Genomic DNA, 15,018 nt, shown 5'->3' with positions numbered 1-15,018 from the left:
GCACAACATTGCAAACTTACAACTACATTGAAAAAGAATGCTGTATTGATCTCCCTCAACTAGTGGTACATACTGAACCAATTCGACATATCTCGGTGTCATTGCTCGAGCTTGGGGTCACTTTTCAACTCATAATGTCTCCACGTGTTTGAACTCATAATGAGCTGTACAGTCATGATCACAATATTTATTAGTGATTAATATAATTGCTATACGGTGACATCACTGAAAAATAAAGATGATCATTCAGTGTGACCAAATAGCTATCTCAGATCAAAGTAAGAATCAAACACGTGATCTCAATACCCTGCCGCTATGTAGCTTTATAAAGTGGATTATACTGGGCAATGTAGTTCTTTAAACAACTTGCACGGGCTGTTCCTGTGTGGCGCTGTGAGATATAATCTTGTGGTTGCCATATTATTATCACGAAACTTCACTAAAGAGGATTGCAGCCAAACATTCTTTCCATTTTTTACCTTGACTAAACCAAAACAGTGGCCGCGTTTGCTCCATTCAACAGCTTAGATGACTTCAAGCCAAACCCAAATCGTGGCACTATCGTAAGTCTGGCCCTGCTTTTCTGTATTTACTTTCACAATGTGACATAACCATTTCAAGGGATATCAAATATATCAGGGCCCTGGTTTTCTTTGGTAAAACACTTTTTTCTAAGAAAGGGCAACCGCCCGCAACTTCTAATGTTCCATTTTCGGCTTTAGTAGCTCGTTATGCGATCAGATGTGCAAGACACTTTCACTACTAAAACATTTGAACACTACAAAACTTCGTAACGAGCATTGAAATCAGCAGAAAGAATTATGTACCTATACTAAATTTTGCAGGCTTCAATTCTCAAATCAACAAGTCAGTTTCAGCTGTCCCATTCCCCCCGTCTGTACTGGTCACCGCTTGTACTCACCCCTGTCGTAACTTGATGGAATCCTATAACTACAGCGTCATATATTTGGGTCCTCCTCGGTGATACCCCGATTTTGTTTAGTCATGCAAATTAAAGGGCATGTGAGCCTGTTGAGGCTACGCATATCCCCAAGCCGTCCCATTTGTGCTTCAGCGTACTCACTCTCATTCTGCATGAAAAAAAAAAACTAAATTGCATTAGACCTATTTCAAAGGTGTGCATGGCGTGGCGTGTCGTAAATTTTTGTGTGTGTCAGCCCTGCTCGCCGATATGTCTTCCCGCTGGCCCCTCTATCACTTGTGCAGCGTCTGTAAGTTTCTTAACTGTTTTATATTAGCTAGTTATGAGACTTAGAGCTTCAGATGATAGTCAGGGATAGTTTGTGTTACGTTCTCCTTTTTTGGTGTTTTGTCCTGTTTGGCACTGTTTCGCAGGAAGCCATTGCCGACCGGTTCAGGTTGTGGCAATTCTGCCAATAATTGCTTTGGGGTGAGGACTGTCGCAATGTCAACTTCACGAAAATACCCTGCTCATCGGTTATTCACCTCGTATACTGTATATGTCTCTGGTGATCTTGATTGCCATCATACTTTTTATTCTGTTATTTGTTATAGTTTTTCTTATATTTGTGTATTTTTTTCAATGTGACTTTTATAGTGAAGGGCTGGCCGGCTGAAACGTAACCTACCTGCCCATGTGAATTTTGTGTGTTTAGAAAAAGTGGGTAACAATTTAAAGTACTAGGTACTCACTCTGCTATGGGAGGGTCTAAAGCCATCCCTTGGGCCTCACATTTGATGACTTGGCATTCATATATAAACAGAAAAAAATGTCCCTTTACAATGATGTACTAAGCGTCCTTTGGCCCCACAGTAGTGCCACTGCTGATTCGCCTCATGACGGCACCGCATTTATTTTACGGTGCTTGAAGTTGCGCAAAGTAAAGCGTTACATGAAGGTCGCTGGCTTGGATCTTGCCCACGGCAAGTTATCTTTTCATCCACCTTTTTTATTAACAAATACATTACAATTACTTCTACTAATATCCCCGATACTTTCCTTGGTATGATTCTGTTAGATATCATTATATTTTGTCTAACAAACAAAGCGAACCGTTAAGCTTACCCTTTTTTCCTTCATGCAAATTAAACGAAACTATTCTTACTTCTCTTCTATTCCAGTATCGCGGCATGAGCCCGTGGTCCTCTGTCGGCGAGTGGATTCTCATCCTCGGCCTCATGTGCAACTTCCTCACGCTCTCAGCTGACATGAAGGCCGTCAACATCACCGTCAACCTGGAAAATGTGGTCGTCAACACCGAAACGCAGCAGGAGAAGGAATCGAGCAACGAAATGATGAAGTTTTAATGACGTCACAAAGTGGCGTGGACATTGCTGTGTGCGTTTTGTCGTTGACAGACAGCGGGCATTCAGGACGCCAACAAGTACTGGTCGTGAAGCGATGAGCCTCGTGGATTGATTATGCAGGCGAAATGGTCGCGATAGGAGACGAGACGAATTCTAGGCACCTCTATTGTACTGCCTTCAGAACAATCGCTGCCTAAGGGTCATCCTAGTCTATGCAAACTCACTGTTGGCTTTTGGTCAAAAAGGCAACGGCAATATGACAAAGCACAAGTTGTACACAATTTATATATATATACCTCGTACAGACAGCTTCTAAAAGTTGCTTTATACCCTGCTTCTTCGCCTGTACGGCTTCGGTAACATCCGCACTCTGCTCAACCGGTCGTGGAAGCACGTGTTTTATCTTTACAGCGATCATCCAACGGCTCATAGCTTTGTACGTGCTATTCTAGCAGTTCAGTTTGCGATGAAGTGACGGACAGCGAGAATGTTTCAATGCTCGCTGCGGCGACCGCGTTTACTTAAGTAGTCATTTTGTTTACTTACACCGGTTTGGCGATAAAGGAGAGAGCTACTTTGTATAACATTCCAGCACGTTTCTAACGCAACTATTGCTTTGTGCTTGCAACAAAACCATCACTCTTGTAATGCTCTACATGCAGCACAACTCCACATTGCTTCCTCATGAGCCCGTTGAACGGGAAACGCTCACAGATCGAAGATCGTACAGCCAAGTCACGAACTGGACACAGTCTTGTTTCGATGCCTGTAAATACTCTGTACAGTTTGTAATAAAGTTTTCCACGATGTTTTGTTAATCTCTGTTTGTCATTGTCATCACTCAATGTTTGCTATCTTGCCTCTTTGCTATTTGGAGCTGCAGCTGAGGAAGTTAAAACTGCTAGACAAATGGGCCTTCTTGTAAGTATACATCCTGGAAAGATGTTTGCTCGTTCTATAAGTTACGCTTCATTGAGTTAGAATTGTTAATTGAAGTGATAAGTTGGTAAGTGAGTTATCGTATAGAAGCCGCATAACCTAGTTAAGGAGTTGCATGCAGCTAATAGCGAAGCATTGTGTTTGCGATACAGATGGAAAAAAGAAACACTTGATTCTTGTGGGGAGCAGCTGAAAACACAATCAAGAGGCAAGGATATGGCGAGCCAACTTCTTCGAGAAGTTAGACTGAGAACTAGTTACGTCATACCGCGTCTAACAGCCCGAAAAGTCCGAATTACATGGATGTAACGGGAGGGGAGGGGTCAAAAGTTCCCAGGCTATGCTCCTTTAATTTAGAGTGCATGGGATAGTGGACTGGGCACTTTTAACCCCTCGACCGCCTTTACGTGCCCCCTCCTAATGTATATTTAGGCGTCCGCTTTAACCCTTTCGGCCCTGGCGGTGTCAATTGACACCACCGCACAACATTTCCCCTAGTATCTCGGAAACGTAACCAATACTACTCATTCTTGGGGGCATAGTTCTTCAATGATCCCCACTGCAATTGACACCAATATTGTGGCACATTTATGGAGGTAGCAGCCACAAAGAAGAAGAAGCGTGACCGAGGTCTTCCGTGAAGCCGAGGCGCGTAAGTTGAGGAGGGTAAGCGCCATTTTTGGGGTGGCGTACCGAAGCTGTTTCAGTGAGTACTAGGCTGAAAAGTAAGATGTGGGTTGCCATTTTGTGCACACCATTGATTGGCAGAAAAAAAGAAGCCATTTTTTTTTTTCATTTTCCAATCACTGGTCCCTAATCGCCTAATTTGATATCACGTTAATTATTCCAAAAATGCTTGTACCAGTGGCTAAATTTTTTGTTTGTGGTCTTCTGAGGTCCTAACTACGAGAAAAACGCGCACAAAAAGTGTATTCGGACAAAATGAAAAAATCCAGGGCTGAAAAGTTAGTGTTTTTCGAACAGCATTCATTTACTGCCTTTAGGAATCTGGTCATACACAAGTATGCAGCGAAACAACTCTTCTAATGAAAATTTGGCATGATAGCTTCTTAGCCTAAGTATGTAAACCCTGAAAGCTAGAGCTAGCGTTTCTGTCTGCCATCAGCGAGGAAAACCTGGAATAAAAAAAGGAGAGCTGGTGTTGGAATAATGCAAAATTTCACGACTGGAACTTGATAAGTTATTCTCAGAACCACGACTTGCACCAAAGATGGAAGGAAACTGACAGAAAAACGTGATAAAGGGTAGTGAAAATCACTTTCTTCCTGTCTCACCAATGGCCGCCTCGCTGCCTAATTGCTTACGGGGCCCAGCTGTGCGCGTAAGGCACGGGTTGAATCCCAGTCACGTGATCAAACTCTGATGTGGACGAAACAATAGAAGCCTCTGTACTGTACAATGTCAGTGCATGTTTGAGAACCCTGTGCTGTCGAAATCATCCGGAGCACTCTACTGTGGCGCCTCCGATGACATGAATTACCTTGGGTCGTTAAACCCCATAAACCAGCCACTCACTCACTAATTCTGTTCTTTTTACAACGAAAGCTGTATTTAGCCAGGTGAGATGAAGAACCGTTCGTCGTGATAAGCGATAGCAGTCTACACTGATTGCGCCGTAAGTTACATCGTTCTCTACGTCACACCCAAGCGTGCGCGTCAATGGGAGCACCGTCAGTGGCGCAGTTGATACCTTCGCAGCCGTGCAGCAGTTTCCACTTACAACCTCCGCGTGCGGAGGGCACGGATCGTGCGAATGCCCTAACAGCAGACAACTTTCCAAGAAAATCGCCAACAACTGACGCGTAGGTCCGAAATGCTTGGGCGGTGATTTTTTATCAAGGATCTAGACCCATTTATCTAGCCCAAGGCACGCAACCATAGAGAATTACTTGGCCACTCGAGCCTTCTCACAGCCCAGCAAGAAAGGGTCTGACCGACCGCTAGATGGCGTAAGCACGCTCGCTTTTACTCCTTTCTTAAGACATGTAACAGCCTCCCCAGGAGGACATTGAAGGTTCAAATTCAGCATCGATTTTTCGCAAAGAAATTTTATTATTTGTGCAATTTTTCATATTTACTCTAAACCATGTCCCACTGAGGAAATTTAATGCCGTACAACAGAAAACAGTAAAATATGACTAGAAATTGTTGTCTTTCTGCATTCGTTTTTGCACAAGGAGGCTCATTCATGTGGTTCAGATGCGCTGTACATGTACTCTCTCTGAGGAGGCATGGGTGTGTAGCTTCGTGGTAAAGACGCTCGCTTTCGGCGCATGAGGGTGAGGGTTCAAATTGCATTGCTGGAAAGGAAAAAAAACATTATTTTAGTTTTGCTGAAGACATGATCGGGTCTGACCAACCACTCGTAGCGCTGAAAGCAGGGCAGTAGCTGGGCCGCAGGGTCCTACGGGAGTGTCTGCTCTTTATGTAAGTATGTTTCTCTATGACACAACCATCAAAAAAAGGTTGCGTCACTTTCCTTAGCGGTAAGGGTTGCACAAGTTGGGTCTTCCCAACAAGAAAACCAAGCAGAGACAAAAAAAAAAGAATACTAAGTAATTTTGAGCTTTGATAGTTTTTCACGAGTGTTTGTCTGTTTTTTACCAATATTTTCACAAGTGCCCCTTTTGAAAATGACACAGAAAAATGGGGTGGATGACAGACATAAGGTTTCCGTCTTAATAAACATCACGTGTCATTCGATGCCAAGCGCACTCATAATACATCCTTCTCATCAAACGTTTAACGCGCCGTATGATAAGCTGAGACATTTACTGCGATTTGGAAGTGTTCTTGGAATGCACTAAAAAAAAAAAAAACATCGGGATGTAGCGCTGTTCAATGGCGCGTGTCTTCTTCATTTTTATTCCTATGTGCTACGTCGTTTGCATAACCTGGTTTTTTTTTATAAATTGTAATGAGGCTCTCTATTCACTCCCAACTACTCACCGAAGAGTTTCCGATTGCTCACATATGAAGTGTAAAGCAGAAACGATCGCACAATTCGGTTTCGTTTGTTAACGACGAGTTTGAAGCGGTAGAGCTCACAAATTTTTTCTCTTCGTATGCATGTATAAAACAAGAGTGTCGATGCAAAGCCTTGCTTCTGACATTACCCGTCGGTATAGCCTAGAACGAGATTAGGTATTGAGGATATGTGTTTGGATAAAGTGTTTCACGATTTAGAGTACATAGTACTGTACTATGGGAGAGCATAATGCTGTCCCGACAACAACCCACGAACTGAAGAGGTCCACGAAGCGACTATTTCTGGAACTGGGAGACACCATGGCGATTGAGTTCCGCGTGCAGGTCAGTGCTTATGAACAACGTAACGTGTCAGGGTGGGCTATTTAGTATTCCCTGCCTAAAACTGCCCAATGCGAAAGTAGAAGCATCAACCGAGGTGAGACGAGGACGAGCGCTGACTTACAAGTGAATGTTATCTTGTCTTCGTCTCACCTGTGTTTTGGAGCCAATTCTTTGACGCTATCGCCAAGGTTGTTCTTTATGTTTTTGCTGTTTGTGCCACCGACTGCTATATTGGTCTGAGAGCCTCCGCTGTCCACCTCGTTCGGTCAGTGCCAAGGGTGCTCCGCTGCTGTCCAGGAGGTCGCGGGTTTGATACCGGCAGCGGCAGTCGCATTTTGATGGGCGTGAAGCGGTATGTGTGGCGTCAGTGCACGCTAACGAACACCAGATGGTTGAAATTATCGGAGCCTTCCACTACGGCGTCTCGCATAATCATATGGTGGTTTTGGGACGTGAAACCCCACATATTAATATTACACCCTCTGCTACGCCTGCTCAGTTTCTCTTCGATGCCAATGATAGTCAAACAGGCTATAAAACAATAAATGCAGGCGCTATATCTGATTCGACATACTAGATGAGCGATATCAGGATTGGTCTACGCGCGCACACCCTTGTGATAGCACTATGACCTCAGCATCTGCGCAACATACAGTCTTGATTGAGCTTTCTGGTATCAGAGTTGTCAGGTAAGGTGGAAATCGGTGCCCCGAGTTACGATTTTGACGTGACTCCCACTAACAACACTTCCTAATTTTCGGAACAACTGGTCGGCAACACAAAGCACTCCCAATAAGAGAGTCAGAAACGAAGCACCACCCAGAAATGAGCCGTCCTAGTAGCTTAATATGCGGTTTCATTTAAGCATAATAAACACAGCATTTATGGGTCACAGTCAAGCGCGGACAGTTTGGACGAAGAAACAAAAGGACACGGAGATTTGCTATAGTACAATATGAGCTATATGAAGTACGGAGTTGGAGAACGCACTGTGAAGTCCAGTGTAGCAAATACCTTCATCTGTTAAATTGTAACATTGACGACATATCGAGGAGAAAGCTAATGCGTTGAAGCACGGATTCAACAGTAGAGAAGCGTAGAACACAACAGCCATTTATTAACCATCAGTGTGCACTTGCTCAAAAGAAAGTATACACAAACAAATTACAAAATCCTCAATGAGGGAGAAACAAGCCTCAGCTTATTTCGGGTGAACCCTTGGTAATTATAACTCTGTCCTTCTTCACTTGACTTTGCGTTTATATTGCCACAAGGGTAAGAAAATCAACAATTTTACCGTCGTGCTATTACATTACATTGTAGCACAACTCTCCTCTTTCATGTTTCTCCACGTCTGCTCGTGTACTACATTGAGTTTTTCTAGCTAAAAGCAGCTAAGTATCGTAGCTGCAACAATGAGAGAGGGTACTTTCTAATGCTCGTTTTATTGAAGGTATCTATACTAAACTATCGCAAAGCTCGCGCATTCCTTTTCGTTAATTCTGATGAGCTCTGTGACTGAGCTGTAACGCTACAGGGCGTGCGTTTAAATACCGGCCACTGCATCTGCCTTAAGATATAAGCAAAACGCAGAAACAATTGCGTGCATAGATACCAGTACAAGTCAAAGGACCCAGGACGTCCAAAGCAATCCGGGGTTTCTTACTGTGGCTAGCCAACCTATGCGATGATATTTTCGGTTCGCAAACTTATAAAATTACATTTTTATACTTCTGAGTATTCTGATATTGGACTGGGGGTAAACTTCGAGGCTTCTACTTGATACAGAAGATCAATGCTTTCTCTCCTCACGCAAGCTTTTGATTTTAGACTATTGAAAAAAAATGCTAATATGAATATTCCTAGAACTGAGGGCCCATACACGATGAGATTGGTTCACTGGAGCAGTTAGTGACGATCATTTTCATTATGTTTCGGCAGTACTCACCTATCTGCTGCTTAGTTTATAAGCCTTAAATGCTTTTGGTATTCTGCCTTTCTAATTAATTTCTGTTGTCTCGTTAAACTAGTGGTGATTCACGCCCAATTTTTTACGTATCTATCATTATTTCAATACCTATATGTTTTACCCACCTTATCTAGCTGTATTTTAAGGACCTTATACAGCCGCTTATCATAATTACTGTCCTTGTTTCTTGACCACTTTTTCGGCGCTTTTTGGCCAACGAATAGGCTTTGCACCGTAAGTCACTACACATCATCAAATTTGCGGTGGTAGTTACAACTTTAAAAAAAACCCCGGAAAACTCGTGGCTTGGGCCTATAGGTCGTCCCCGAGAATGACCGGGGACCCTCTTCTGGTCCTCGTCATCTCACGGTGTTGCTGGTGGCTTTCAGTTGATCCTGGAAGCTAGAACAGCGCCGCGTAGATATTCGTCGTTGTTTTTCAAGTGCTGCTAAATACCAACCATACCATATCATGGACACGCGAGAGGTAAGCACGCGCAGAAGAAGATGAAAATGGAGCCGTCGGCGGTGAGCCTTTTGCCTTCGCTCCCTTAAATTGCCGTGACATTTCTCGGATCTTTCGTCTTCTAACGACGATTCCGCCGCTGCAGGGGAGCCAGAAGGTGTACAAGTCTTACAAGCACACCCTTTCGAACCTCGGCTTCTTCGCTCGCTTCGGAAGCGCCTTCGGTGCGGCCACCATCATCGCGGTCTACGTCATCGCTGTGGCCAACCACGACATCGATCCTTACAAGTCCTTCGTCAGGTAAGCTCCTCACTTGCAGATCAATTCACCGTCTCTCCCGAACACGTGCACACCGTCTCTATCAAGATTTTTATAATCCGACGTGGAGCCGGATTTGTAGCATTAGGGTAGTAAAGCGACGATTATGCGCATGCGTAAGAGCACGCAAAGCTAAACCGGAACTCTGCTGAAGGAGTCATTTTGTTAAACGGCCACTAAAGAGAAACTCTGAATCAGTTTATAGTGACAAATCCTACTCTAACAGCTTTGACTTCGTTAATTTCACCATCATGGGTTTAGTAATAACAAACAATTGCATTCAATGTTTTTAAATTCCGCTCCAAAATTTCCACGCTTTATGCAACGGATTACAGAGTGTACATGTCGCAATTTCGCGTCACTGGCTCCACAGAATTCTTTCAAACTTCTTGCGTTGAATGTATACGGTCCCCTCACAGAACACCTAACTTTTTTTCGCCAATTAGGAACTATGTGGGCTTCATTAGGCAGCATCAAAATTTGTGACGTCATGGCGAACGGTGCGGAAACGTCAAGGTGGCGTCGCCACTGATATTTTCATTTTTGCAGGTTTTTTTCACTTACTAAGTGTCGTCTCGCCGCAAGCGTGGTGTTTTTGTTTCCACGAAAGAGCAATTCACTAACACGAGAAAAATCGCTTGATTTTTTGATGGCCCTTTAAGAAAAACGCGAAATCGTGGTCCAAGTAGAAGAGAGCCACTTCTTGAACCCATAAAAGATTGACAAGCGCAACATCTGCATGGGCTATGAAACGTCGCTATAGACAGAACTCTGCAGACAAGATGCGTGCCTATAAAATACAGCATTTGCGCTCACAATATTGAGCAGCCAGCAGACAACGACCGCTCTAGAAAAGCATAAAAAGTTTTGCTTGGCTATAATATCAAAATTATAAATGAAAAGAGAATTAAGTGTCCTAAAAATAAAAACATTTGCCAGAAGCGATGTAATAACTGAGCGTTATCACATACGCCTTTGACGCTGTTCTGAAATGAAACATGCCGCAGCGTCGTTCTCTCGTAAACTGTTTTAAGTATACTGGTGTATGTTTAGTAAACCTCACCTTGCAATGTAGTTCGTGGTTCGTACTGGGGGAATACGTAATGACAACAGCTAACAGCTCAGATCATTTTGGGTACACGCGGATACGCTGCTTTTTTCCATCTGTACTAAATCTGTACGAAAGCTAGGCTGGTGAGATCATTACCTCGACTATTTACCGTCATTATAAAGCTATGACGATGTATAAGTGTTCATTCTTTTTTCGTCTTCTGTTCATTTGCAGCGATGCCAGCGGGGACCCACCGCAGAGCGGCCTCTTTGGACTTAGCATTGTGATCATGATTGTCATGGGTGCGTACAGTACATAACACCGCGCCAACTTCTATTTAACCAATAGCGTTGAAAGTCTGTCCCACAGAAATTCTGGTGTGGGAATCGGCGGCGTTGTCTGTGACCTAAGAGTCAGAGAATATACAACTCATGAATTCTGCGAGGCTGTCACACAGCCACACCAGTGCCCGTCCCCACCTCTTCCCTGCTTCAGCAAAGAAGCCACATTGCTGCTTCGGAAAGACGAACTATACGCATAGACGCCATGTTGCGCGCGGAGTGTCATTAAGAGATGTAGTCTTGCGTGCCCGAAGTACAAGATCACGCGACCAACTCTGCAACCGATTTGGTGTCTAAAGGACCATTCATTACAAAGCTGTCATCATTATTCATCAGCATTGTAATCGTCAAACAGTCTTAAAGCCTTTTAGTCTGTCCGGAAATGTGGCGTGAACTACGCTTGCACGCGCTCGAAAAGCACAGCCACACCATCGAAAGTGGTTCTAGTCTACCAAAATATGTCAAGAGGCCATCGTGCACCCAAAAAAGCGCTGTATCAGAGTTGATGTTCTCATTTTTTTTGTATTGATATCCACGAGCTTTGACAACAACGAGTACACTCGCGTCAATTAGGTAACACTTTCGAGAGTCATACTGGAGTAATCGATGCCGTATAGGCTTAGCGAGTGGTGGTGACCAATCTTGGAAGCTTGGAGGGCTTAAACTATGCGTTTGTTAGAAGTCACTTTATCCTTCATTGCTGGCCCCTCATGAAGTGGAGCAAGCTAATTAGGAGTATGCTATCTGACATTACGCTACGCCTTTGTGATACCGGAACACCGGACAGACCGAATGGATGTCATGTAAGTGATGACTACAAGCCACGCTCATGGTGCGCTCGCAGTCGTTTCGCTAGCTTCACACATACCGAATTCGGTATTACGGGACGGGAATGGACGGCAAAGGTAAATGACACGTCCAAACATGATAATCATGGCATGCGTGTCATTACTAAACATGACAACATGCTATGCTCATAGCGCATTTACGGCCGCTTCGCTAGCTCCACATATACCGACTTTGGCATCACGTTACGTGAATAGACGACGAAGGTAAATTACACATCCAAAACAAGATAAACATGACAAGCGTTTTATGTAAAACATGACTACATGCTACACTTATACACTGCTACATGCTTGCAGCCGTTTCTCTAGCTCCACATATACCAAATTTGGTATCCCGTGACGTAAATAGAAGACGAAGGTAAATGACATGTCCAAGCATAATAATCATGACACGTAAATCATGGATGGCATAATTTGCGTCCGCCTCTTAACGTTGTGCTGATTTTAAACCGACATAATAACCTCCGTCATTCCTGCTTAACACATTATCAATTCCCACTGTACGTGGGATTTGGTATTATAACAACAAACTCTATAATAGAAATAATAAATAATAATTTTTTTATTTTGTATATCTGAGACAGGACACCTTTCTGAGACAGGACAGAGCCCACAACAGTCATATATTTGTATTTGCTGTACTACAGATGACACTTTTCTGTTTTGCACACGTAGTAAAGTCACGCATGTTGCCCATACTTCAATCACCAAGCGGCGTCGCGTTGATATGAAAGGCCAATCGCGCGCAGCCATCGCTTTCCACAACGATGCAAAATGCACGCGATAGCGGTCTACTAGCATAAGAGTACATCTGCAGAAGCTCTGCCTTCGGGGCTTTGAAGCTTCATTGCCATGTAAAGTTATTTGCGAGTATACTTTCGTTCCTCCTGATGTCCCGTTAGGTCTGCACTTGGTTTTTCATCTCCTGTGACCCTTGTTTCCTAGGTTTTCCTGTAGTGTACCTCCATCACATGCAAAACCAGGTCCTTGTGGAGGCGATGGGTGGCGTCGGCGAGCGTCTGAACTCATTGGCTCTGGCTTCCGGCAGCCTCTCCTGCCTCGGAATGGCCGTGGTGGCGCTCAATCCCATGTCACACGTCCGCAGGGACGGCCTCTGGGTGAGTGCTTATCCTGAAGATTCACTACCGTACTACGATACCAGTGGTGCTTACAGACGGATTGTGCCACGGCGACGTATAGCTAGGCCAGTGGTTCCGAATACACCTCCATTCGCAGTCACAAAAGTTACTTCCTGAAAGGGTCTGGACAATGCAGATGAAGCTGGGGGAGGGGGTTGTTTAACGAAATGTCAGAAAGATTTGAAAGACCGCCTTTCTAATAACTCATATCGAATTTCTGAACGGCATTCGGCATGAGAATTCGACCAACACACACACACACACACACACATATATATATATATATATATATATATATATATATATATATATATATATATATATATATATATATATATATATATATATTAAATTATATATAAGGGAAAGAAGTGTGGACCTAAGGGCTCGTTTTTCATTGTTTTAACACAATAATAATGAGATCTAACAGACAGTAAAGCCAAGGAATGTACAGGGGAAGTTATTAGAACCAATGCAATGTATATAAGAAGAAAGAAAAGTGGATGAAAAAATAACCAGCCGTGAGCAGGAAACGAACCTACGACCTTCGAATAACGCGTTCGATACACTAACCACTGAGCTACCACAGCGGCCTTCCCTCCATCCACTTTTTTGGGTTTATATGTGAATTTAGAAGTAGGAGTGACAGTCAGCGCCATCTATAAGCCAATCGACGAATGTGAAAACACTCTTTTATGCGCATGTTTGGCGTCACGTAGCACGTGGACTTATTATGAGCGGGCAGCTGATTAATAGTCTCTCGTATACAACCTAATGACACCAAGTCTGCCAGTACGAGACTCTCGTTTAATGAAATAAGGGAAGGAAGTGTGTACCTAAGGGCTCGTTTTTCTGTGTTTTAACACAATATTAATGAGATCTAACAGACAGTAATGCCAAGGAATGTACAGGGGAAGTTATTAAAACCAATTGAATATATGGAATGTCCTGCTCACGGCTGGTTATTTTTTCATCCACTTTTCTTTCTTCTTATATACATTCCATTGGTTCTAATAACTTCCCCTGTACATTCCTTGGCATTACTGTCTGTTATATATATATATATATATATATATATATATATATATATATATATATATATATATATATATATATATATATATATATATATATATATATATATATATATATATACTGTTCTACAGAATTGCTGAAATGTAGATGCCGGTTCTGAAGTATAGAGATATAGTTCCGCGGTTACGTTTGAACACACGCGACCCCACGAAGAGCTTCACAAAACGAAAACGCATGAGATCAGTCCCGCCGCTGTAGCTTTCCCGATCAAAGAATGATTAATTGCAACAAGTGAGTAAATAATGTGAGTACAATTTAGCGAAGTTACAAATATTTTCATTCCTTGAGAAACATCTGGGCGGCCAACGGGCAGCATGTTTGGTACTCCTGGTAAAGAGACATTGTGCAATGGAGTTTCATTCATCCAACAGCAGCGCCAGACGGCACAATCTAGGGGGCTGAAGCATCGAAATTGGCCTTTTGCCGATCTAGATGGGGACGCAATGGGTGTATACATGGTAAATCCACTTAACCACAACAATTGTGTAAGATAATGAGCATGCTGTAGGGGGTACACGCGTGTCTAATAGTCATCGTGCTCATATAAGAACTATATGTAACGCCCTTCTGGTCAGTATACGGTGCTTGTAGTTATTCCGACGTCGCCTTGAAACGATTACAATCAGAAATTCTTATAAATATGCCTACCCAAAGTTTTGCGGATGCAGTCACCTTGGGTTATTTGCTAATGCGCATGCGCCACGCAAACCAGGAGGGTGCGCACGCTATTTTTCCTGACATGCCTGTCCATGGTACATATACAACGGCATCCGGCCTTCTACTTATGACTTTTCGTACAGGCCTGAAGCGAATTGGTAGTCCCCAAACTCCCTAAACCGTTGCCATGTCTTCCACGTCCTGTCGGACTTGGTCACCGGTGGTGGAATAACTGATTCGGGGGATTCGGGGCTGGACATGTGGGTGTTGACCTAACCTCCTTAATGCTGACGAATGAGGGTTAATCGCACAAACCACTGTCAGTCGATTGCCGCGATAAGCACACTCTTGTGGCGCGGAATACGCACACAATCCCACGTTTGACACTTTTTTATATATCTAGGGCCAGTCGGGATACAGTACAGTCTTCATTTTTGCGTGCCAAAGTGGGTACATCTCAATTGAAAGCTCCCGCAACGGTTTGTCACCAAAACCGAAGTCTGGCTATTCAAAAATATCGGAAATGCGATCTTTTCAGGTTGTGCCAAATAAAGATCGAGTGGCTTTGGAATTC

General features: G+C 43.4%; 1 protein-coding gene across 4 annotated transcripts in view; it reads left to right on the top strand.

Annotated features, from left to right (window-relative positions):
- The window catches only part of LOC119170663 (DNA damage-regulated autophagy modulator protein 1), a 68,194-nt gene extending 65,087 nt beyond the window's left edge, over positions 1-3,107 (top strand). For all 4 annotated transcript variants that reach the window (XM_037421889.2, XM_075886938.1, XM_075886937.1 and 1 more), the window contains exons 6-7: positions 499-563; positions 2,104-3,107. In XM_037421889.2, the coding sequence (XP_037277786.2) occupies positions 499-563; positions 2,104-2,289 (251 nt within the window). In that variant the 3' untranslated portion in view covers positions 2,290-3,107. The remainder of the gene's footprint in view (positions 1-498; positions 564-2,103) is intronic.
- The last annotated feature ends 11,911 nt before the right edge of the window (positions 3,108-15,018 follow it).

The sequence above is a fragment of the Rhipicephalus microplus genome, chromosome 2, assembly GCF_043290135.1.
Source record: "Rhipicephalus microplus isolate Deutch F79 chromosome 2, USDA_Rmic, whole genome shotgun sequence".
In the NCBI taxonomy this organism is placed as follows: domain Eukaryota; kingdom Metazoa; phylum Arthropoda; class Arachnida; order Ixodida; family Ixodidae; genus Rhipicephalus; species Rhipicephalus microplus.
The sequence above is the reverse complement of the archived record's forward strand: the minus strand, read 5'-3'. Positions and strand labels throughout refer to the sequence as shown.